This window comes from Ictidomys tridecemlineatus, chromosome 13 (assembly GCF_052094955.1).
Source record: "Ictidomys tridecemlineatus isolate mIctTri1 chromosome 13, mIctTri1.hap1, whole genome shotgun sequence".
NCBI classification, from domain to species: Eukaryota; Metazoa; Chordata; class Mammalia; order Rodentia; family Sciuridae; genus Ictidomys; species Ictidomys tridecemlineatus.
This window is the reverse complement of record NC_135489.1, coordinates 44,610,482-44,635,958: the sequence shown is the minus strand read 5'-3', so window position 1 is coordinate 44,635,958 and position 25,477 is coordinate 44,610,482. Positions and strand designations below refer to the sequence as shown.

At 39.9% G+C, this 25,477-nt stretch overlaps 1 protein-coding gene across 6 annotated transcripts in view; it reads right to left on the bottom strand.

The window, feature by feature from the left end:
• Positions 1–53: 53 nt before the first annotated feature.
• Positions 54–25,477, bottom strand: part of Znf521 (zinc finger protein 521) — a 270,157-nt gene continuing 244,733 nt past the window's right edge. For 5 of the 6 annotated variants that reach the window (XM_078030228.1, XM_078030223.1, XM_078030225.1 and 2 more), the window contains 2 exons: positions 2,529–25,091; positions 54–865 (listed from right to left, as the gene is read on the bottom strand). In XM_078030228.1, the coding sequence (XP_077886354.1) occupies positions 24,903–25,091 (189 nt within the window). In that variant the 3' untranslated portion in view covers positions 54–865; positions 2,529–24,902. The remainder of the gene's footprint in view (positions 866–2,528; positions 25,092–25,477) is intronic. The other variant, XM_078030227.1, reaches the window with a different exon arrangement.

The following is a 25,477-nucleotide window of genomic DNA, read 5'->3' as shown; positions in this document are numbered from 1 at the left end:
TTTTAAAAAATGATAGAGTAACTAGAAAAAGAAAACACACAAATACACTCATACCTAATGGTAAACTGAATTTATTTCCTCTTGGAAAACAATTCCAGTAATCTCCAGGTTCAGACCGCAGAGTAAACATTAATAACAGTAACATACAGGTTAGTTCAACTGATTCAAGAATTTGGCTGTGTGAATCATTAAGGAAAACCTTGAACACTCAAAGCTTCAAATGTATCCAGGAAAAAAAATTCTTTTGACAGTCTACATAACAACTATTGCATATATAGTGATGCTACCTGTCACATCGCAAGGCTTACAAATATATATACGGGCCGTATCCAGCTTGGGGTTCTGTTCTGTGAGAACATCTCTTCATGGTTTGCAAGAATCTTCAGCAATAAAAAATAGTCTTGGATTTTAACTGTTGATATACCAAAAGAGAAATTCTAGGCTTAAGTGTAAATAAAAGGAAGTCCAACCATAGTCCCATGTGTAACAGTTGTTTTTAATCTGTCTTCCTTGAAAATACTTTCTCTTAAGCCATCTTGTTCACTTTTATTTTTTTTTAAATCTTGCCTGAATAGGGCCCAAGTCCACTTGTCTTTATAAGACCATTTTAGTATCAGACGACATAATACATGTGCAACACTTTATATACAAGGAGTCTATCCGGTGCTCAAAAGTTCAAACACATGAACATCCAACAGTTTTGATAATACAAGTTTTATGGTACAATACAATGTTCTGAATAATATACATTAACAATGAAAGTTTCGTGCAAAGAGTAAAACATGTTCCCTTTTTGTGCCACAAAAGTAATTCTCCTTGAGAGACCGTACTTGCACTAACTGCTGTGTTGGGTCATCGTATGATTCTGTAAAAAAAAAAAAAAAAAAAAAAAAAAAAAAAAGAAAAGAAAAAAAAGAAAAAGAAAGAGGGGGAAAAAAAAAACTTCAGTGATTTTGTTTTCATCAGAGCAAGCATAGATAAGTGCCAACAGATTTGCTTAGGTGTTCCTGGGGCATTACCTCCTCACTGTCCACAGGGAGGCTCAAATCAGGCAACTCCTGAGCCTGCCTGGGGTGGCCAGGTGCAGGGAAGCTGTAGCCTGAGAGTACTGGGAGGAAGAGTCAGGGCCAGCAGCCTAGAAAGGGAGATTTTGGCGGCACTTTCCCTTTTCTCTGCCTCTGCTATGCCTTCCCGGAATACTCTCTCACTTTCCACCATTTCCACTTATCAAGCCATGGTCCACTTTTCAAAGACTAGAGTAGTACCATTTAAACAGTTGTTGGTAGCTTTGCATTATTCCTATTAATATGCTTGGGTTCTAACCTCTCAGATGATGAGCATCTTGACAGCAGGGGCTCATCTGTCCCTGAATATGGACATCCTAGGAGGCAAACGATACCTGGCCAATGATGGACAGGGGGAAGTGTATCCAGCCCCTCTCCTGAGGGTGTTCTGGGAACTGTAGCCACCTCATGGTTCAGGAGCATATCTCAGCAGCCTGCTGTGACTTCCTGGTCCCCAGATGCTATTGTTCCTTTGTGCTGTAGTTTGTTCCTCTCTTTCTGAGTGAACAAACTCTTTCCAAGTTGTGAGAAAGCACCTGGGACACCTGGGCCAACGTCCAAGCCAGGAGGGTGAAAAATAGGCAAGCAGGCTCCAAATGCAGGCATGCCAGTAGGAGAGTCCCCTCCTGCATGGAGGACACCATAGGCCTATGGGAATTCATCTGGGGTCTAAGCCTGGAGATGGTCAGACTTCTCCCTGTCCCTCTGACTTTTCCTGGTCATGTTCTCCTATTGTTCACATTGTACACACTCTCCTCACCCCTTCTGATTGGAACTTTGAAGCTGAGCTTAGAATACAAACACTTCCATCCTCATCCATCCAGCTTGGAATTCCTTTCTCCCTTCTCTGATTTTCTACTGCCCTTTATGTTGCACCCATCTTAGGTCTTGTCTCACAGCCATTTGTAGACCTGGGTCTTGGCCTTTGTCAGTAATTCTGAAGTTTGTTCACCCTTCATAAGCATTTGTGCAATGCTTACCTGGCACAGCCCACAGCACCCAGTGCTCAGTAAAGAAGATGTAGCCAGTTGAGTGACCAGGCAAAGAAGAGAGAGATCTAGTCCCTGCCATCATGCTTTCAAAGGGCTCAAAGAAGGAAGTGGTGGGCACACTGTGGTCAAGCAATATGGCAAGGAGTATTTTAGAAAGGAATGAAGGCAAATCCTGGCTCCACCTGATCTGGCCTAGCCGCTGGGGGAGGCCTTGCAATAGGGACAGCACACTGTCATTGTCATTGAGGCTGCAAACATGAGACGGGGATGCAGAGAGGACTCTCCAGGCTGAAGGACCCACAAGAGGAAAAGTAATGAAGCAAGAACATGCAGGTGTGTGTGTGGGGGGGGCCCCTGCAGCTTGCTCAGGTTGACTGAAGTCTTCTAGAGTGTTCTCAATCAAGAATACTTAAGGGAAATGAAGATGGAGGTTAGTTTGAGGAAAGATGATGAAGAACCTTATAAAACTTACTAAGGCGTTCAATCTTGGTCTTTCAGGTGGAGAGGAGCTGCTGGCATAATTTGAAGCAGAAGGCTTTGTCTTCAAGATCTTGTCAAACCCCTGACTACAACCAGCCAACGGCCTGCTGCTCAGAAAACGCAGGCTGAGTGACTGAGGGTTAGTGGCTGAAGTTTGCCCACCTCTTCCTTCCCCTGTTTCAGAATTAACTTATTTGTGAAGGAGATTGATAATGGAAATATGCCCCCTTCCCACAGTGAGAATATCACTGTCAACAGTGGACAGTTAGGACTGTCTGTGGAGACCCTGTCATGGCCCTCCGTGGGGCTGGAGAAAAAAAAGAATAAGAAAACAAGTGACAAGGAATATCACTACTGATGAGGAAACTTCATTTTATTTTTTTCTTATTTAAAATGTACCTGCTTTGATTAACTAATACTGGCCTCGAAGTCCATTTGGCAGTAAACTACTTTAGTGCAGGCTCTTTTACCTCAGTATTGATTTCAAATATGTCTGAAAAGTATTTTCACAAGACATACTCAAAATACTGATGAGAGCAAATGACCGTCCTATTTCCTTAAAAATCAAAGCAATTATGATCAGAAGTTTATAAACAATATAAAATTTAAATACTCAAAACACACTCTTAGATTTCTCAGAGCTTTTGCTATCCCAACGTCTTATAATCCTACAAAAAGGTTTTTAATAAAAAAAATTACTAAAAAAGTATCAGAAACTATGGCACTAGTTATCTAAGTGATGATATACTGACAGAATTATGGGTGATTTTTAAAATTTGACCATAATCAATGTAAAAAAGAAATCGATTTAATAAAACATCATTTTTATATTGAAATCTATTAAAGTGGATAAAATTCATTCTTTGTATTTTTCCCTATTTCCTACAATAGACATTGGCATTGTTTCTAATTTTAATGCAGCACTAAACATTTACATCTTTGTATATATAAATATAAACACATATGTGTATATATATGTTATATATACATGTGGGTATATATATATATTAATCAGGTATTTTTGAATGAAGTGTTTACAGAATGCTCCATTTTTTAAAAGGACTCTAATAAAGGATGACACATTGGAACTTCTCCAGTGTTTTTTTTCATGTGCCTATGTTGAGATATTGCAAATCATGGGCTTTAAATAAATGGTCCATAAGAGTTGGCAATAGTTGAGTCTTAGATCAGGACTTTCATCCTAAACCCAAGCCATAAGGGTCTCTTCAGAGGTGCAAAGAACTGAGCAAATATATATACACATACATCACTTACTGCAACAGATTGAAGTCTCTTCTATGAAGGAGTTATGCTTTGCATGTAAGAGATAAGAATGCAAATCATTTTTGGGAAGGACAAGAGTAGGGCATGTGAAATATAAGCTTATACAAAAGTAAAGATCCCTGATATAAGTAACATAAAAATGAGAAAGTGGCATGAAAAGTGATAGACACGAGTCCTCTTGGTGTGGAGATGCCTGCACAACGCTGAGGTCCCTTGGTCTCATCTTTCTTTGCTCCAGCCCAATTGAGGGCCACAACAGGTCTCTGCAGTACTAGCTGTCCACCCAAACAGTGAGTATCATGGTGGGAAGAAGGCACATTCCCAGAGGTTCTTTGGAAACGGGCATATTTGTGTTTGGGAGGCAAAAAATCCCAGATGACTTTGCTCCATCCTCCCTCAAGGGCTGGCCCCCATTGCCTTTTAGAATCCCTGGGGATGTTTCTGCTGTCCCCCGACCCATGTGTTATTCCAAGTCCTTTAAACATGCAAAGTCTCCTTTCACTCTCTGAAGGAGGAATGGCATGTCTCAGCCACACAGTTTATCCAACTGGCTTGTAGGTGTGGCAAAGAACAGATGCCAGGTCACAGTCTCAAGACATGACTGGAGATCCTCTTGGAAGACAAACCAGTTGCTTCATGAGAGTGATCAGTGATTTTGTGTTTTGGGAAAAAAAAATCATAGACATCATTTATTTAGAAAAGGGGCTAAGAAGCAAGTGGAAAGATAAAATATAGGCAACAGAAGCACTGAGCTGAAAGGGCAGGCTCCCAAGGCATGGCCTGCACTTGCCCTGGCTACCGACCATACCGCAGAGCCAGTCCTGAGACACTGAGGACACAAATGTGCACAAGTAAAGTGGGAAACCTGCTGCCAGGCCTTCCTCAAGCAGCCCTCTCTGTGTAGGAGTTTTAGCTTTAGGTCTGGAGGAAACCACTCCACTAGAACAAAGCAGTGGGTAATCTCACCAATTTTACACAGCAATTCACAGTCCCCAAAGTACTTTAATGCAATGACAGGTTATGAGAAAAAATATCTGTTCCAATGAAGGGAAAGTGTTTTACATAATCGAGAAGAACATCAGTGCAACACTGGTGGAGGTGGGGGGTGATGACAGAGAAGGAAGTGCAAGAGAAGGAAACTTCTGTAATCCCACAGAGAGCCATATTCTACTCTGCAAAAAGCCATCTCCTGGAGACCCCATGTCTAAGTAACTGAAAATTGCAAACCATTAATCCCAGTTATGAACAGTTGTTTTACACGAGGGGGGTTCGTGTTTAAAGGAAAAAAAAAATCAAATCCACAACACACCTTAAAGCTTAAAAGAAGATCCATCTAGGTATGATACCTTAATAGCAAGGTTTCAAAAACACTCTTTACGGTAAAGGGCCCCATTTGGAAGGAGTGTGCTCTTTTTTTTTTTTTCCTTCTGTAAATGTGAAATTAAACTTAGGAAGCTAAAAAAACAGATGAGGGTCTTAAAAATTCCCTACTAGCACCATGTATTTCTTTTTAAAATATGAGATGCCTTCCATTTTATAAGACTGGAATTCTCATCTTGGGCTTGGCATTCTAACAAATGATTAATTCAGCCTCCTCCTCTCTGAGAGCTGACCACATTTGCTGGTCAAACGGTTTAATCCTATTTTATATGCAAGCCAAGAAAAATATTTTTAAATAAAAATAAAACCCCACGATCCTCTGAAACTGTTCACCTTGCAATCTTGATCTGCTCCTGTTTTCCTGCCATCTTGATGTGAATTTGAATTTTTGTACCTACAACAGTGATGAAGTTAAGCTTTGGAGGAAAGCCAGGGTGGGGCGGGGGGGGGGGATCTACCTTCCCAGGATTGAAAAAATTAAATTTCCACCCCCAAAAGTTGTGCCCACAGATTGCTCTGACTTTTTCCAATTCTTTGGCAGAGACCACGTCTCGTCTGTGCTTTGTAACCCTCTCTTGGCATCGTCAAAATGTTAAGTGGCAGTGGTAATAAAAATAAAAACAGCATTTGAATGGGAGTTTTGTGAAATCTGTTGATTCAAAGATGTTAATCATTTTTACCATGACTTGTCTATTTATAGGCTTTTGTTTCAGACAAATTCTGACAAGCTTTTAAAACTAGGAAAAAGAGCCAGCATGCTATTTTAAAAAGGAATGAAAAAAAAAAAAACAAGCTTTCCACTAATTCACTATGCCATTAGAATCTCGAATTTAAACTGCAGTTATATTCAATTTAAATGAGATGTTTTCGAACCAGATGAAATAGTAGGCAACTGTGGCTCAGAAACAATGAAAGGCGGGAAGAAATATAAAGATTAAATGTGGCTGTTTCTTTCAACAGATGGTGACAGCACTGTGGCAGCCTGTTGTTTTTTCTTTAGTTGAAGAACACAAACATCCGTAATCAATCATCACTGATTAACTAATTATATTACCCTTCCTTTTATCACTTGGGTTGGACCTTTATCTGTAAACACGGAGGATAATCAGTATGCTCTTATTTTTGGAGAGGCGTATTCCAGTTCACATACGGTTATGTAGTTTACAGGCTGCAAACAGAATTTCTACATTACCATCAACCTTTAAGCACTACTGCTTCTTTTCCCCTTCATTTTTTATTTTATTTTTTTTTTAAACAAAAGCAATTGGTTTCCAACAGGCTGGATAATAAGTCTTTTGACCTGCATTCTTCTTTGACCCAGTAAGGTCACCCTTGTGCTCGGGCATATAGCTGACTTAGGAAATGCCTGCAAGTCCTACATTTCATCTTCTGCCCACTCAAAATAAAGCTTTCTTTAAATGTGTCTGTACGGGTCCCTGAAGGCCAAAGAGGCATCCCTGTAGTGGGCAATGGAGGGACAGAAGCTGCTGCCTTTATTAATGAATGCAGACCATTATGAGTCTGGCTGGCTCCTTCCCTGTTCCCAGAAGCATATACTGTACGTGACTTAAAATGCTAGAATATTGACATAAAGCGAGCCGGGCACCCCTAAGGAAAATTACTCCTTGGATATAATGTAGGCTCGTAACAGCTATTAGAGTACAAAATAAAACCCTCCGGGATCAGACTGACATATACCGCATTCTACCTAGTCCTCAAACATTAGAAGAATTTCTTTGTGGAGGCATTCTCAAGGACAGCATTAAACTGACTTTTGTAGCAATCTGCAACAGCTTTTTGGCTTAGAGCTTTTAGTACTAAATCTCTGGTTTGAATCAATATAAGTACTATATCTTGTACATTAATCAATACATTTGGTTCAATACATGTTCTATTAAATTATACTTTCTAATCAAGATTTTTACATTTCTACCCTCTCTCTTTTTCATTCCCAACTTCTTCCGCTAGTAAAATAGTTTTAAAAGTGTATACAGCTAATGATGACAGGATACTGAGTTATTTCCCCTGTATATTAGGGAAAAAATAGTCACAAAAGGCAAAGGGTGGCCTTTAAGCATCTTAATAAGGTCAACAGGATGTGAATGTTAATAAATTAACATTTTCAAAGTCTATACAATTACAAAAGTACTCATAATTTTAAACTAGTTAAAAGGGAATCACTATGGCACTGGAAGTACCATTAGTTCTAAAAATTACATGGAAGACCTAAATTACCCAGAGTTCCACTTATCCCCCATTTGGCCACCTTGAAGTTTCCACTGTCCACAAACTATATGCCTCTGGCTGAAGAAATTTGGATAATTGTGTTTTCATAGGCCTTACCTGGTAAGCATCATGAATGTATACGTGGACATGAACATTTTTGTGAGACATGTTATAGTTCAATGGATATTCTTTAAAAGATAAATTTCATTTTCCCAAAGTGGGTTGAGAATATTAAAAAAACGCCTGACACATAGCATATTTCCCATATTCATGAAAGTCAATTCATGATTTTTACATTTGAAGAATTTACTAGAATGAGTTTTCTATTCTTTTATTATGACATAGCAGTGGCATTTCTGAAACTGTCTGTCATGATAGGCTTTTGCCCCTCTCCTTAATGCCATGAATGTTGCATTTACGATCGTGTTTGCACTGACAGAATTTTCCTCTTTATTTTTTCATATGGTAATGTCATCACCATGAACTTACAGAGACACTGATGCATTTTCTTTTGACATTTAACAGTTCGTATGGGCTTGGGCTGACATCTCAAAGCATTTTCTGGGTGACACTAAGCTATATTAAAGCAAAAGGTGAAATGGCATCATCAGAAGTGATCAAAAAATACAAGATACTAAAGACAGAAAAGGACAATTAGGTTGTTTAGTTTGTCCCTCTGCAAAAACAGAATTCTCCTGTGAAGTTTATACTCCGGGGCAGTTTTAAATGATTCTGGCAATGAAATTTCCATCACATCTCCCAGAGGAAATGACTTCTTATTCTAATAAACCTCACCAAAGAACATTTTTGTTGTTTTTGTTCCCTGGACACTTATTAATAAGCCCAGAAAAGGTGATCTGAGATAATCTTGCAGTAGGTGGGCATTGGCATGTTCCTCTGTTCATTCAGGAGCCTTGACCATGTACCCATAATATAAAGTTCTTCTATCTCAACCAAAGTAACCCATTAGACAATCCAATAACCATTTCCAGTCATTACACAAAATACAAGCCATTTATGTGGTGGGTTTTAGAGATGAGTCTGCAATGAGAGGGAAGAAGGCTGCAGAGTGGGCCTAACAGCAGGGTTTCCCACCTCAGCACTACTGACATTTGGGGCTGGACAATTATTGGTTCAGGGTGGGGGTGGGGGAGTCATGTCCTGGGCACAGTGGGATGCTTGACAGCCTCCCAGGCCTCTACAACATGCACTTCCATACCTGTGGCAACCATTAATGTCCCTAGACAGTGTCACATATCATCTGATGGGGAAAAAAGTCATCACTCTCACTTTTGAACCACTGCCTTATTATACTGCGTGAAAAACATTTATGAACGAATGAATGACAGCTTGGCCATGAGGAAAGTTTTGCATTCAAGGAATCTGAAGTATCTACAGGGATGACTGGTCTAAGCAGGAAAGAGAAAGGCGGGTCTGTGCAGGACCTTGAGTAGCTCTAACTAGGAGGTTTTGCCATTGGCCTGTCTTGTCACCGACAAGTTTTCCAAGATAACATTAAGTAGGAGGTCAGACACAAGAACAGGTGGAGCTGGGGAAGACACACAATTGTTCTGAATTTTCTTTGTGTTGAAAATACATTGAACTTGTGGTACTTGAGTATGTGGCTTAGTCTTCAGTCTATGAGGTTATCTCCTCCACCTTAAGAAAATAAAAGCATTGCAAAGGGACATATATACAGCACATGGGACTGTACAGCATGGTGTTTTTAAGCATAGTCAGGTGAGAGTGGGCAGTTGTCCAGAAACTGTGGAAAGGATTCTTTGAGATACATAATAAATGGCACTGTTGTGTGAGGAACAGAATCTCTTCAGCAATGTTCACTCAATCACCAAAATTCTTAGTCGTTCCACACACCATTAGTGAATGAAGAGGGTACTTTATAGTGGCAATTAACCAATGCCACTTCAGGAATCTTCGGCAATTCAATAATATATAAAGGGATGATGCAAATATTAAACTCTGGAATTAGAATTTAGGATATGAAAACAAATATCTACTTTGAAAGAAATAGATATTTCTATCTGAAGCATCCACCTTCAATTTGTTGGTCTAGGTTCAACTGCAGTGGTAATGCAGCAGAGTAGCTAAGACTTGGTTTCTGAGTTGGGAGGGGCCTTGCAACATCTGGTGAAGCATTTCATTTTATAGACCAGAGTTGGAGCCAACTTTCAAAGTCTTCTGGCTAGTCCTGCAACTGAGTTAGCTTCAGGCATGAAGTCTTCTTGTTGAATGGCCCTGCTGGCTGTGTTCTAGTTTCTGAGCTGCGTCAGCTGCACAGATGAGGGGTGCTCACCACAGCCCTCACCATCTCCCAGGAGAGACAGGGAGCTATGGGCACAGACCAAAGTCCCTTCAACTTCTGTGGGAACTGTGAGTTTGGCTCTCAGAGGAGTTTCCCTGCTTGGTGCTGGAGAGATTGGGGGAGGGGGTATGGGGGAAGGAAGAAGGGAGTGAATAGAGAAAAGAACATGAGCAAACACAGGGCATGGGGGTGCATGCCTGTAATCCCAGCTGCTCGGGAGGCTGAGGCAGGAGCATCATCAACTTTGAGGCCAGCCCAGGCAACTCAGTGAGTCCCTATTTCAAAAAATGTAAAAAGTATGAAATTGTAGCTTAGTGGTAGAGTGCTCCTGAGTTCAATCCTCAGTCCCCTAACAAAACACAGGAGTAAAACTGAGAGTCTCAGACAGCAGAAGACAAAGACTTCTTAAGAATCCAATGTGGTGGGGCTCAAGATCCATGAGTCTCTACAGAGAGGTGGGCAATCAGTTTGGCAAGGGCCACATTCGCTTTTAAAAATTTGTTTATACAATATTCATCCTATTTGGAAAAGTACATGATGATTTACAATGTAGCAAGAACACCCAGTTAAATCAGCAGATCCCTATTCAAATATGAGTCTTCAGGAGCCTGAGTAAAGACTAATTTTTTTTGAATAATGCAATGCCCAACTGCAAATGCAGAACAATGCCTAGTATTTTGACAATTAAACATTAATAGAGAACTAAAACAAACCACTTGTCCACCCACTTCAAGAGGACAAATTGCACTGTTGGGTCATATATGGGAAATGTGAACATTATAACAATTCCATTTTCTGTGAATAAACAGTCATAAAATTTGAGTTGCAAGCTGACCCCTAACTGTTTTACATATGGGACAGGCTTGAACATATCCCCCTTTGCAGCAGACAATAATATGCACTATCTCCTGTATGGAAAAAAAAAAATTTTTAAGTGTCCAATTGGAAGAACAAGCTAAAAAATGCAAAATGGCCACTGGGAAATATATTAAAAATATAAAGTTGATTTTGAAAAGAAGACAATAAATTGAGCAACTTGTTCACTTGCACGAAGCCAAAAGTAAATTTAAATCAAACTATATAAAGACAGCAAAGGAAAAGTGAGAGAGGCCAGGGCATATTCTGCTCAGATTCTGGAACTGCAGGATCCCAGCATACTGTAGGACAGAAGGCTTTGATAGGCAATACTGTCTAATAAGATATTCAGGGATTAAGTCAGTGCTTCACAGACAGATGTGTCCATGTGCCAGTTGTTGCTAAGCTTTAATTTTTTTTCCCCTGTAATGTTTAATTTATCACACTGGCGCTTTCTAAACTAGAACATCTGTAAACAAGGTTAAGAATGACCTCCTTCCAATTTTACATCCATGAACAGTGCCCCTTCTTCGTGCTCTAATTTTAGATACCTTAAAGATAAATAAATCTGTGGAAGGAAGAGGGAAAAAAAAATAAGGCTTGTCTGATGCTGTAATGTGTTCATCTTGGGCGAATACAAATTTCCTCTCTGCCAGGCTCTCGGGTGCACACAACTGGCTCTTGATTTCTGAAGCCATATTCAGGCTTCCCTTTCCCAGTCAAACGCAATTAAACAAACTTCTGCTAAATATTTAACAGCCTTGTGTAGTAATTAGTGGCAAATAATGGGAGCTTAAATTGATAATTGCTCAGAAATGTTCTCTTAAAAAGAACAAATTTCCTGCTCCTCCCTTTTCTCTTAGATTTTTGAATCTTAGAAAAAAAATTTTTTAAGAGGATCTAATGAAATGAGCCATCATCACATCCCGTGACCCAAGATCTTGCAGTCAAGTTGGGGATGTTTTGCCATCAGCTGGAAGATTCTGCCTGCATCACTTACTGCACTTCTGTGTTTAAATCCATTGAAATTTAGTTAGGTACTGAAGCTGTTGGAACGGGGGCATTGATTTAAAAACTGACTGTCAGCCTTAGGATTTAAACTCTGGCCCATCAGATTCAAAAGGTCATCTGATTAGAATGGGAGAGGCACGGGGCATTGTAATTTATATTCAAAGGGTAACCTTTGTAGGGAGAAGGAGAGAGCCAAGGCTCTCTGCTTTTCCACTCCATAGGAACAAGGATTCCCTTCAACCGAATTCCAGTAATTGTGAAAAATAGTTTATCAAACTTGGGCACAAAGCAAGAGAAGTGCCACTTTCCTGTAGTGTATTATTATTCCTTTTATTGAAAACACTGCCACTCTAGGAGGCAAACTTATAGCAAGTCAAACATGTTATAAGTCATTAAGAATAACAGAAAACATCTTTCCCCACCATAAGCAACCCAATGCTTGTCTGCCAAGTGATTTCCTTTAGTAAATACGCACAAAAATAAAACAGTCAAAGGACAACATTGATTTCACATAATTAAACTGTGTTAAGTGTGAGCCACGTCCTGAGAGTGTGTGTGCATGTGTGCCCATGTGCATTTTCGTGCCTGAGCAAATGAGTGTGTTGTGCAGGGCGGAACTGAGTGACACATGGATTCCACAGGTGAAGTCCCTAGTGTTTACTTCTGACCTTCCTGTCCTTCAGAAACATTCCTACATGGGGGAATGCAATTTGAAGAAGCCCTTGTTTTCAACTCTAAGTATTCAATTCCAAGTAAGTCTTTTTAAAAAAGTGCAAATACTCCACAGGCCCGGTTCTATTTGGTTTGTCTTCCACTTTACAAAATCCTGGTTTTGAAGGAGAGAAAACTTCATGCTTTGGTTTGGTGCCTATTTCCCTTGCTGGCTTTTCTGAAAAATGTTTGTGAGTCCTGTAGACAGTTTCAGGTCCCTTTCTTTAACAGTTTCCCTTTTCCTGGCTCTCTGAAGCCATCCCTATTTGCCAGCAAATTCACACACACATGGAAAGAAAAAATCAGGAATGCTGCATGTACTTCTTATTCCCTGTTGAAGGGTGTCTTGAGATGTGTTTTTGATCTCTCTTGTCCACCATTTCCTCTGAGAATCTTTAGGGTCCCCCACCCTAAAGATTCCCCAACCCCCATCCTGTCCTTTGCTCCACCAAGAAGAGCTCCTTCCTGCTGCAGAAACCCACAGGTGAGACTTCCCTTCTACTCCTATCTTCTGGGCACCTATTCTACTTTGCCTTAGGTCTCTGTGGGAAAGATGCCTCGCCTCTCCTAGTACACTTATTGGAGAGACAGCTCTTTCATTCCTTTGCACAAGGAAGTGCTATAGCAATGACAAAAGTAATCTATAATCCTCACATCCTTACATAATTTGCTACTCCAAGTTAATCTGAATTCATTACAATAAAGTAATATAATTAAAAAAACAACAACACCCAAACTCTTAAAAGTGAAGTACTTAATATGATCCTGGCAGAAAGACAGTCTTGACTAGCAGAGGTCCAGGCGTCAGGCATGGTGCATCCTCATGCAAATCCAAAGGTGAGCCATAAACAAGTACACACAGCAACACTGCCAGGCAAAAAGGGCCAGGCAACGGGAGGCCTCATTCTAATCAGTCCTCAAAGGAACCTGCCACACAGAAGTGGCACTTATTCTAATTTAAAGCCCTCATGCTTGCTTCAGTGTTGCAAAATTTATAAAAGAATAACTTCATTAAACCGCCTGGCACTTCAAACACAAATGCAAACCAGCCACAACACAGAAGGAGCTGGACAAGAGGAAGAGAAATATTCCCAGAGAGTTGTTAGCACAGATACTAAAATAAAGTCTGCACTGTGGTGCTTCTGCCTCTCCAACAACGTGGTTTGCGTGCAACTTTTCCTTCACCAAGGACTTCTGCCACATGGCTCTTTACTTCTGTCATGAGGCCTGTTGCTCTTTCGAGTCTGCTTAATAACACTGAAAATCATTCAAAGCGGTTGGGCAAGCCGTGTCACATGCAGAAATACATCTGGCAGTACATAAATGAATGCTATTCAATGTTCTTTTCCTGGTCTGCAGAGGAGATTGGTTCTGAACACCCCACTATTACAGTTCCCATTTACTTGGGTATATATTTCAGGCTCACATAACTTGTTGAAAAACTAACGGAAAAAACTTCCCCCTTCTCTCTGGCATTCAAGAAAGCAAGCAAGAATAAAGGTTAAGTGGAAACAATCTTTCCAATCTATGTACAGGGCTAGAGAAAAGTTATTGGCATATCCTAAAACCTACTTTTAAGGAAACTTCTTTTTTTTTTTTTTTCCTGCCATGAATCAGAATCATGGAAGTGCTACAGTAAAATAACTTCAGGCTAGATTCTGAAGCTACAAGGCAGTCTGTGTCAGAACACACATCATTTCATGCTGAACTGTCAGCTTATTTCTCAAAATCATTTTTTTCTTTCTTTCTTTTTTTTTTTTTTTTTTTTAGAATGCTATGAAAAGACAAATCCAGAAGCCTGTGTGAAAACACCAAGCCTCTGAGAAAGTATGTGTCACACACGAGTTGGACTACACATCACAGTCCTGAGAGATCCCAATAATGAATGGTTCCTTTCCTGTTCAGTGTTTTTATCACCCAAGTACAAATCTGTGCTAAATTCTGCTTCAAAGAGAAGAGAGTAAGCGTTCAAAAATCTTGAAAATGGTAATCTCTGGATGGTTAAGAGGAAATGGCCTTGGGAGGAGTAAAAGGGGCATCTCTCCAAAGGTTTTTTAAGACTGTTCATCCCAATTGTCTTTCGGAATTTTGGAGTGGGATTCTTACTGCTAGTCAGAAGGGAGACCTGTGCTAGGGGACCCACGCCAGGCTGGCTGGAGGTCAGACTGACATGAAAATTTAAGTTATCGCCCCAAAATTCAGTGTGCCATGAGTCACAATATTCCTAGAATAAACAAATATTTAAATGAAGATTTAAATGAAGTCTATTATCCCTATACAATTGTTTTCTAGTGCGGCAAGCTCTTCAACATTCAAATGATGTAATATATCAGTAAAAGTAAATTTGTATTCTTTTTCCTCTTTGTGAATAAAACAGGGATAATCAGATGGAGTGAATAAACTAATTCAATTACAGGCAGCCTTTATTAGATAATAAAATATGGATTATTGATCTTGTGGAGTTGGCAATTTGCATGAGGCAATGAACAAAACCTGGAAGAGCCCAATCTAAAGCTGTTTTTGTTCATGCCAGAGTTTATTAGATACTGTTTTCACTTTTGAAAAACCACCAAAATAAAACACCACTAACTAATTAAGCCCAGCATTCCAAAAGGGTGAAAATAGAAGGTTAACACAGAGGGCTGGGCTGGGGGCCTGAGAGAGTCCTTTAGGCCCGGGGGGACCCCTTGCTGTACCCTACAATGGAGGGAGAAAATAAAAAGCCAGGCTCTTTCCCCTTGTCTATGGAGTGGCATGTGAGAACTTATTTGGTGAACCCCAATTTACCTCCCAGGCATCTTACTACACATCCAATCCGGTCCTGTAATAAGAGTGAATGTGTTGCTGTGTCTCTGGCACTTGTGAGGTGGCCCTGTTTGAAATACAATGCTGGACGGTCCGGGAAAAGTCCTTTGTCTCTTATTTCTTAAAAAAATGCAGTAATCAAACCCCGTTAGAAAGAAAGCAGCTCTGTATATGAGGGTCACGTGGAAAGGAAAGGCTGTACAGCCAACACCAAGGGGGAAAAAGGGAAGGTGAGTTATGATATACGACGTATATTTACACACCTCAGTTCTGCCTTCCCGTGTCCCTGATAAATCTGCCCCAAGATGCTATGGCAGGCTGATTGCTATTTGTGCTCTGCTACAAAGTGCAGGCCCAACCGTCTCCTGTAGTCTTTGTAAACTTCTCTCAGCTCTTCCTTTTGACCGAGTTCACATCCTCTCTACCCTTTTACAGGCCACATCCGCCTGCCCCCCACATAGCAGCACAAACACAAATATGTTCTTTTCCCCTCTTTTTTTCTTTTTTTTTTTAAACAGAGTAGACTGGGCTCTGTGTTTGGGTAGGCATCCCTCCAATGCCTAGGTAAGCGTACATGTGGTATGTTTTCAAAAATGACTCCAATAAAAGGGAGGAATGAGAGATGCTAAACAATGCCGCACAAAGTTGCAGACTGTTCGGCTACAGTCCAGAAAATGAATCCAATTTTTCATTCTGTCATTATAAATATTTCATTGCAAATGGTACTGATTTTCTGCAACTGTGGTTAAGCAAAGGGCCTCTGTGTGAATATTTAAGAAAAAAAAAAACTGGGAGGAAGACAACGAAGAAGAGGGAGGGGGAATTAAAGGTTAGCAACCAATTAATTTCTTACTTGAAATGTAAAAGATGCTGGGAGAAATTCAACAGTGATGTAGTGTGTGACTCAAAGAAGAAGAAGAAAAAAACATTTACTCTGCTCTTCTTCTGACAGTTTCTCATAAAATATCTGCAGTCCATCTATCTTTTAGTACTCCAGGCTCCTCTGGAGAGCAGAAAATGGTGGTTTAAAGCTCACTTCAGTGCCAGTCTGCGGGAGATTGCTTTCCACAGGACCCCCGCTGATGGAGGCCTAGGGGAAGAGGCCCAGGAGTTATTCAATCAGCCCGAGACTCTGGGGCGGCTGGGGGTCCTTTGAGGGCTGATTATAAAGCTGCCCTCCTGTTGCCTGCCTCGGAACAGAACGAAATGAGCAGCCTCTTGCTGAGAAGATTCTGCAAGAAGGAATTTCACCTGTCATGGAGTTTGTCAGAATTTCAGGATTTATCTTGGTGCAAAATTAATAAAATACCAACCAGGATTTCAGGCTGACTACTCAGCTGTGTCATCTCAAAGTGATCTTTCACCCAGGAAAACCTGGACAGTGAGCACAGACATTCTTGCCCTACTTTTCCTTGGGAGGATGAACGAGGTGACGTGACAAATGCCACCCAAACATCAGGCCGGGACGGTGAGCCAATTACACACAAGGCTGCGTCACGTGTGGGTGCTACTGTCTTCTTGCATGACCTCTCACCCTGCTGCGGTTCTTCTAAGGCCTCTTTGGAATTAGCTCGAGTCTGAGTATCAAAAGGCCATTCTGGAGTTTATAACACAGTAGGTCCCCTATGGCATCACATCCGTTAAGTTCATACACTGGTATTTCAGGCCTGGATTTGATTTATCTTTTTAAAAGGACTACTAACGCTGCACTATGTTAAGGGCACATCTTATGAAACATTACAGATTCATCCAGGGTCAGCCACCAACAACAAGGTACAGTCTGAGCTCTGGTTTTAACACACACTCTCCTCTGGTCCCATCAACCTTCTTGGGCCCAGCAGAAAGTGGGAGGAGTGAGGAGCGAGGAGGAAGGGAACCCAAAGGGGATGCTGTGAACCTCTGCTGGCTTGCTGCCGTTTTGCAGCGAGTTCGTCCATCTCTGCTCCTGCCACTTCAGCTGTTGCACCACGGCTATTTCATCACGGCACAGGCTTTGCTCATTTTGAACTGGGGCCTCCATAGCCCCAAGGTAATTAGCTCTGGTCCTCAGAGCCAGTGGCACCATATTACAGATGAGGCCGTGTTTGGGGCCTGGGTTGGTGCTCATGCCACTAGCTGGCCGGAGTCAACGAACACAGTGGGCAAACACTTCTCAGAACCACATTCTCAGATTCCAGACACTGAACTCAGCTTGAGAACCTGGTGAACTTGGATTGCAATGCATACCTTGTGTTGTGTCCCTGGCCTCCCATGGCTAGGAACATGGGTATCTCTTACTCACTGGTGATTAGCAGCGCATCCTCGACTCTAGGAGTCAGGGATAGGTTTAAGGTAATTGCTGCTTCTTTGTCTATTTTCTAATTGACACTTTCTAAATGAGACATTGAACAACCCTATAGCGTGTTCCTTGCAGTTCTTCCCCTAGTTAAATGACAGTCCTGTTTTGGAGAACCACCTTTACAAATCAGTTAGTCATCTGATGATATTAACACCATGAGATCTCAGGAGAAAGAGAGAGAGAGGGAAAAGAGGAGAGAATGCACTCGGAAGTGAGCGCGCAGATGGTGGGGGGACCCAGGGTGCTCTCTGCAGGCTTCAGTGGAGATGCATTAACTCCACAGAGGGATAAGGGCTTCCCACCAGTACTGTCATGAATTATAACTGAGTACGGGAGTGAGGTCTTGGTGCCTGTCTCACAGCAAATATACTGTTCCATTTTCCTGCACAATGACCTTTCACCCTTATAAACTCAAAGCACTGCACAGCACACTGCTGATTTTTAATGGTATCACAGTAGCCTTTTATATGTCTAGAAGGCACACAAGCTTAGCAGATGTGCCCAGTGGTGTCAGTCAGACAATTATAAAATTAAGTTTTGGCAATGCAAAACAGGAAACCTTTGATGGGCGATTCATGTTTTCAGGAAGAGATGGTCTTCTGCCAGCTGAGGAGCTCCATCAATGCAGGAGGAGGGCCACACAAGGAAGAAGCACACCCCCCACCCCCCAACACACACACACCAGTGGAGGAAAAAGCCTCACTTTTGCAAACTTTCCCCTCCTATGCAAAAGCAGTTCCTGCCCAGTGAGTTCTCCACTTACTCATTCAATGAAGTTATCAATGAAGGAGACCTGTTATTTTAGGCAGTTTGAAATTTCACCACTTTTAAAAAGGACTCGTTTACCCTGCCTTTCACTCCCCTTCAGAGCCTGGGAGTTGCTGTTCTAAATGACAGCACCCCGAGCAGTGCTTTTAAGCACCATTCATCTCACCCACCCCATCTCAGGCTTTTCCAGAACACTGCTCTCTCTCCAATAAGGGAAACTTACTCCTTCATAGCTGCAGGGCAGAGCCTGTTACGAGCTGTAGATTCGCTGCAAATATAACAATAAAGGATACAAATGTGAATTCCTCTTAAAATACACGTTTGGTTCTGAAGCCGCCTTGCCTTAGCAAACCCGATCAAGGGCAGTCTATCAATCTTTCTCCAAATGCACAGAATAGCACGTGACGGTCTGAGGGAGCACTACCTCCATGGGTTGAGAAAGATGCTGAAGTAAATTCTTTGCTCATTTCAGATGACTGGTAGTTAAGGTCCATGATTGCCATCTCTTTTACCCTAATAATCACAACAGTTGAATATGGAAGTGATGTTTTCCAACAGACAAAAATTTGTAAACACAATAGGTCTATTCTTGGCACTTTATCTCTCCTAAGGTGGGGAAATGGATCAATGTGTGGAGTAAACATCTAAAATAGTAACGTGGGAGTTCAAGGTGCCTGTCTGGGTTGCAGAATGTTCTAGAAATTTGGGTTTCCAGATCTCTCCAAAGGATCTGACTACACAGGCACTGTAACACAGAGCTCTGTCTTCACAGGACACTCTTGCCTGCAGTCTCTCACTCCTAATGGAGGCAGATCTTCCGGTGCTGTGGCAGCAGGCTGTCTTGGCCACGTGGAAGATGGCAGGGCCAGCAAAGCCCAGCCAAAGCAGAATGTGGCAGAGGTGATGAGCACTTCCAGGGGGTGGGGAGGGAGGGGGCTGCAGAACTGGCCGCAGTGCTCTTCAGTACACCCTAGCTGGATGCTCCATAAAGCCGCACTGATGGCAGTTCAGAGATGGCCATCTGTCGTCAACTCTGGGCCAGACAAAAAATAATGTAATGGCAGCTCGCTAACAACAGGGCTGTTGGAGGAGGGAACGCATCCTAGAACGAAGAGGTGGTGCTCCCTCTTTAATAGCGAAAATCAGCCATCGATATGAACATCAAGAAATTAATGGATGGAGAATTTTTTAAAACTGAGCTGGGGTGCAGTAGAAGCGATTCAAATGCAAATAAAGAGGTTTCCGCTTATTGCAATTACCTCTGTTGCCCTTACTTCACTCACATTAACCACTTGGTTCTTGAAAATTTGACGACCAGGACACATGGTAAAGCAGTGAGGGCCAAATTTAGAAAAAGGTGAGCCCAGGTTGTGCCTCCAAGCATGCATACACAGATTAGGCATTTATTGGTACAAAACGGGTAATTGAAAATGCATTTACTCATTTAGTCCAAATGAGTTCATTGTGACAATCATGCTTATCTTTCTGTATGCTTGCTTAATTTCTAGATGTCATTTTATTAAAAAGCAAAATAAAACTACCTCATCTTTAGATGCTTTATGAATGCTATAAAATTGCAAGCTCCCTCTTTTTTTCAAGAAAAACCCTAGCTTTTTCAACACTGCATAAATAGAGGGAGACTGGAACATAATAGTCAAACTGAGGTTAGGTTTGCCATGCCTATTTCTGTGTCCTATATGATTAACTTTCTGCCTTCAATGGTAAGGCCAATCAATCCTGATTGAATTATCCAATATTAACAGCTGAAAGTGATCAAAACTAATGGTGGAAACATAGCACCAATCAATAAATCAATGCAAATGATTCGGTTCCTGGAGATCTGATCAAATAAAAGAGATAGATCAATTTAACCACTGAGCAAATTAAGTGGAGGTTGCTGTAGCACCAATTTGCTTCTAAAGCCCTGCAGGCCCACAAAGCAAAGAAATGAGGCAATGTATAAAATGGACCAGTTCCAGAACCACGCACTCATTTGACACAATTTATACTCCTACAAATCTCAAAATCTTTGTGATGTGTTTAGGGGCTGACCGAAGCACTAGGATCTAAGGGAAGAGTGTCAAGGGACACAGCCCAAACCAACCAGAAAGGGGCAGGAATGACTCTTTCAGACTGACTTTCCTCCAAACAGAATATTACAGAATCACATATGCCAGGTCTAGACATGGCGACCGGCAAATATTCCTATCCAGGGGCCTTAGAGGAAGACCATGAGATAGGAGGCAAGGCAGGACGGTGTTTTGATTTTTGTTGTTTGAGTGGGAATAATAAAAGAAATTTTAAGTTCTGTGAGAAATATAAGTTAAACACTTGAAAAAATCAGAAAAGTTTTGAGAAGGTTGGTATTGGGGTAAAACAGATTCATGAGAACTTTGTTTAAATGTGCTATGAGTAGTTACATCCACTTCCCCATTCCTCCTGTTTGCAAGAAGAGGTCAACCTCCTGGAGAGGAAAATATGTAAACAACATAAACTAAAATTAACCTTTCTGTCCACCATACCAGGTCCCACCTTGACTTTTATGGAGAGGCAAGACTAAACTTTTCACTTTGGCCACACCCCCTTAATAGGAGGGGGTTGTTGTGTTGCTTTGAAATTACATTTCTAAAACCAAGTATAAATGTTTCATTTTAGTTAGATGCTAAAACATGAAGCAAAAGAAAATGCAAGACTCCTAACCTCGTGAAAAAGATGAACGCTTAAAAAACTTAACGTGAAACTATGTCAAAGTATGATTAACTGAAAAATTATTCCATGAAATGAAGAAAACCAAGGATGATTCGAACATGTCTGAGGTAGAGATTTTATTTCTAATGAAGAGGCATCTTGACTTTATTTTCTTAGGTCAGCACTAAGAATGCAGGATGAAGGCCAGTGAAGCAATGTTCAGTGAGTGCCTATTACACATCCTTTGAAACCGGCCTGAACAGCTCCCACATGATTCCCTCAGTTATAGAATAAATACTTCCTCTCTTGGAATACAACTGATTACATGTTATCTCATGCAAGAGTTGTTTATATGTATATCTTTGCAAGTAAACTGTAAATATGGTATATTCCTAATCATTTTGGCATCATGGTAAATTTAGAAAGATAGAATCATATTTTTGTGATAAGAAAATATATTCATTAAAAATTATCTGAGCACTGGAATTAATTACAGCAGAATATATGGCACTTGCAATTTTTAACCATTGAATAGAACTCCTAAATGCTTCAAAATGTAGAATTTGATTATTTGAGACACACATTGGAAGTGTCTTTATTGAAAAGACAAGTTTGGGGCAAAAAGCTAAGTTAGTGGGGAACCCAGTGAGGCTCTGATCAGCCACATTTCAATGTAGGATTGTTGTCTTGTATGTCCAATCCCATATGTGGTAATTCATTTCTCTTTCAGAAATATGACCCCAAAACCTAAAATATACATTACAATCGGATGATATGGTGGAAAAGATGATTTGAGAAGAAAATCCAACAGCTCTTTTGAGACAATGACATCTTTCAAATTTAGTGATATTTGAACATCTTGGTATATCCCTCAGGATGTCAAATGACAACTGTATTTTGAATGTGGAAAAACACTGCCTTTATAATTTAATGGAGGGAAGGGAAAAAATATCACAATCATCTTTGATTTCAAAGGAATTGAAATAGCAGAATCTCAGACCCTAAATTCAGGCTGGGCATATTTGCTCCATCCTCACGGTAGGAATTCCCTCAGTCTCTACGAAAGGTCTAACATGACAGCTGGTAGGACTTTCTAAGCAGACACATTGGGAGAGGATGATTTTTATCACTGCCATCCAATTGCAGCTTTTCTAGAGGCAACAATTAAATAGCAATTCATGTACTGGAAGAAAGTGGTCTATTCAACAGATTTTTACAAACATACCACTTGCTCACACCTGTATAAACCACTTTGGATACAAATACATTTTGTAGGATATTATTCTTGGACCATACATCCTCTCTCAAAGCAGATTCCCTAAGTTCTGTTGAAAAAAAAAAAAGAAAAAAGAAAACTAAGGTCTATTAGGAAAACATGTGAAACACTGAACATGTTCATTCATTTTTAAAATAATAAAGTGTGTATTTAGTTCATATAATGAACTCTTATTCCAAAGCTCTTCTCCCCTCCTGCTAGCACCAAGGCAGCCTTTGACGTGTATTAGATTTTCTTATAAAAATGGGGTGGGGGAAATTTTACTGAAAGAGAAAGATTATTATAATCTATATTTGTATCTCTGGACTGGAATTAGAACATCTAGTCAGCAAGGTTTAGGAACTGCCTGGAGATTGTAGCTTCCATACTGGCAAAAGGTAAGTCCTCATGGCCTAATTAGAGTGCTACATAGAAACAGAGGTGTCATTTGGCCTAACCCTAAAAAGAGTGATGATTTGATGATGTTCAAAGGATGGTGCCTGAGTGCTTGATTTCCAAACGATGGATAGTGTAAAACAAGGAACTATCTAAGTTCTGACTGGTTTTATAGGCAATGAAAATGAAAGCAACTCAGCACCATCTACATCTGTATGTACATACCCAGATGTATATAAAAACATGGGCACTGCACACACAAGTGCAGTGGCAATTTTCATTAGCTTTGCCTCCTCTCCATATATAGATGTACATAGACATATAGACATGTCCATATATGCATGTAAGTTTTATATTCAACAAAGCATGTCTATCCACACACAATAAACATCTTATGTTTTTAATTGGGTATAAACAGTGAAAGAAATGTAAATCATCATGATCATGCAATTGTCTTTGTGCCATTAAAGATACTCCACAGTGATGTTACTGGGTGACTCTGGAATGTTTAATCTATACTTACCCTATTATTCTCACCCTAAGAGGCAAATAAATTATATGCGTTAAGTTTTCTAATAGGATTTCAGCTCTTGGACATCTGGTCTTATAGGTTCCTGCATAAAGTCCTTCCTTCTAAACTTTAGTGGCATAAACAAGTAGATGAGCTCAAGTGGCTAAAAATTCACATTTATTTTACATATAAAATGACTTCATTTTCTAATGTTATTATTTACAATCATTTCCTTAATTTCAGTTGATTTCCCCCCCTCATCCTAGTTTTTGTATACTTAACCATCCCCATTTTATATTCAGGATATAAAAGAAATCAATATTTTGAAATTACATTAATCCCATCCTCTAAGGTAATTTGGGTAATGAAAGCAAATGCACAGGACCATGAACCCCTAAGGTTTAAACATAAAAATGAAAACACTCTTAAAATTAGAAAAAGTAAACTTTTGGTCCATTTTTTCTCAATGTGTTGTAACTAAAGCCACTACGATTACTGAGCATTTTAGAAAATAGTCCTACACAGATATTCCCATGACTGCAGATTATAGCTTTGAGAAATATTGACTATAAAGTCAATATTTCATCTCAGATTCATAATAATTATCATATTCTAACCATAAGCACTGTTCTTATCTAAGGAATGGGGCACACATTAAGCCTGAGTGTTTATATCAAGACCAAATATATATGATTCTGAGGGACTGGCAAACTAATGCTTATACCTTGAATTACAGAACAAGCCTTATTTGTGCCCAGATTACAATTTGAATGAAGAAGTCAGAAATGTTTTGAGAGATGCTTGACTTCACAAGATCACAAAGATTCAAAAAGAGTTGTATGTTCTGTACTAATGCGGGGCTTCTGTGATCTCCTTGACACTTTGAGAGAGTCTGCAAAGTCAAAATTATTTTCATAGTAATATTAGACATTATATGACATTCACACCCTCACTGCCTCAAGAGTGTGCTATAGAATTTTCTAGAGGTTACATGATGTATGATGACATCATCTCTGAAAGCCAACTGAATGTGTGCTGTATCCTGTGTTTATTAACACATTCCCCAATTTGAATTTCTATTATGGAAAATATCAGTAGATAGTAACCTGCATAAGCCCAAGTCCTTTGTGATGCTCAATAATTTCTCAAAATGTAAAGAGCTCCTGAGATTAAAGAGTTTGAGAACCACAGGTCTATCTTGATCATAGAAAAGAGTGAATACTGTATGTTCCATGAAACCCGAAGACAAATCATAAGAGAAATCTGGAGTCCTTAAGAATGTGCTTCATTGCTTAATTTTGTCTGAGCTAAAAGAAGCCACTGCCATTGTGTTGGGTCATTTAATGAAAGACACTGAAGGTATAAGTAGGTTGGAATCTATGAATATAGTACAAAAGTGGAAGTTTGATGCAAACATTTTTTTTTCAAGACTGTTAGACAGACATAAGTCCCTACAGAATCTAACTTTGATTTTTAACTATTAGTTCATTCCATTTCATAATTTACATACTTATTAACAGTATGACTAGGCATACTGACCATATCTTTTAGATTCATAAAACCAAATCCAAAATTATAACATTTTTAAATAAAAAGTTAGATTATTTTAATAAGATGTGCTTTTAAACAATAATATAACTGGCTTATTTTGTATATTCAATTGGCAAACAGGTGTGATGGAATAGAATTTTTAGAAGTGATAAAAGGTGAGATGGTAACTTGCATTTTACTCCACTGACATGATGACAATGAAATGGGCTTATCCACTTTTAAATATAGTTCTTATTTCATCTCTGTAACTTGCTACTTGTTTACTTATAGAATGATAACTGAGAAGATAAATTGCAAGTCTTTTATTTTGATACATAATTCACATATACCTGGCTTCGACAGAGCACAGGGAGGCACAAAGGTGCCCCAAAGGCTCCATGTGGGGTGCAGGCTGAGAAGCAGGTGGGCTTTGAGTTCCTCAGTCTTGCCTCTACCTGATAACCAGATCAGCTCCTGTTGCAGGGATTCAGTGATGAAAACTAATTGCACCTCTCACTTTAGGAGGAATAATTTTATTAATAATAATAATATTCACAATACCCAAATAATTTTAAGTCATTGAAGTTATGAAGCCCAATTTCCTCTACAGGAACCAACAAGATTTAAGCAAACCCATGTTACTCTTATATCCCTTCCTTAGAAAGATGAGGATATCTACCTATTTTCCAGATGAAGTAACAGAAAGAAAAAGCAATAGTTTTATTCTATGACCAGTGACATTTCTTGGGTAGAATTCAGGTCTCTGACTCATATTTTAATTGCCAGTCTATTGCTCAGACTAATCAAAATAATCAAACATTTATGTTATATAATATACCTTATATTCACACCCATTATTT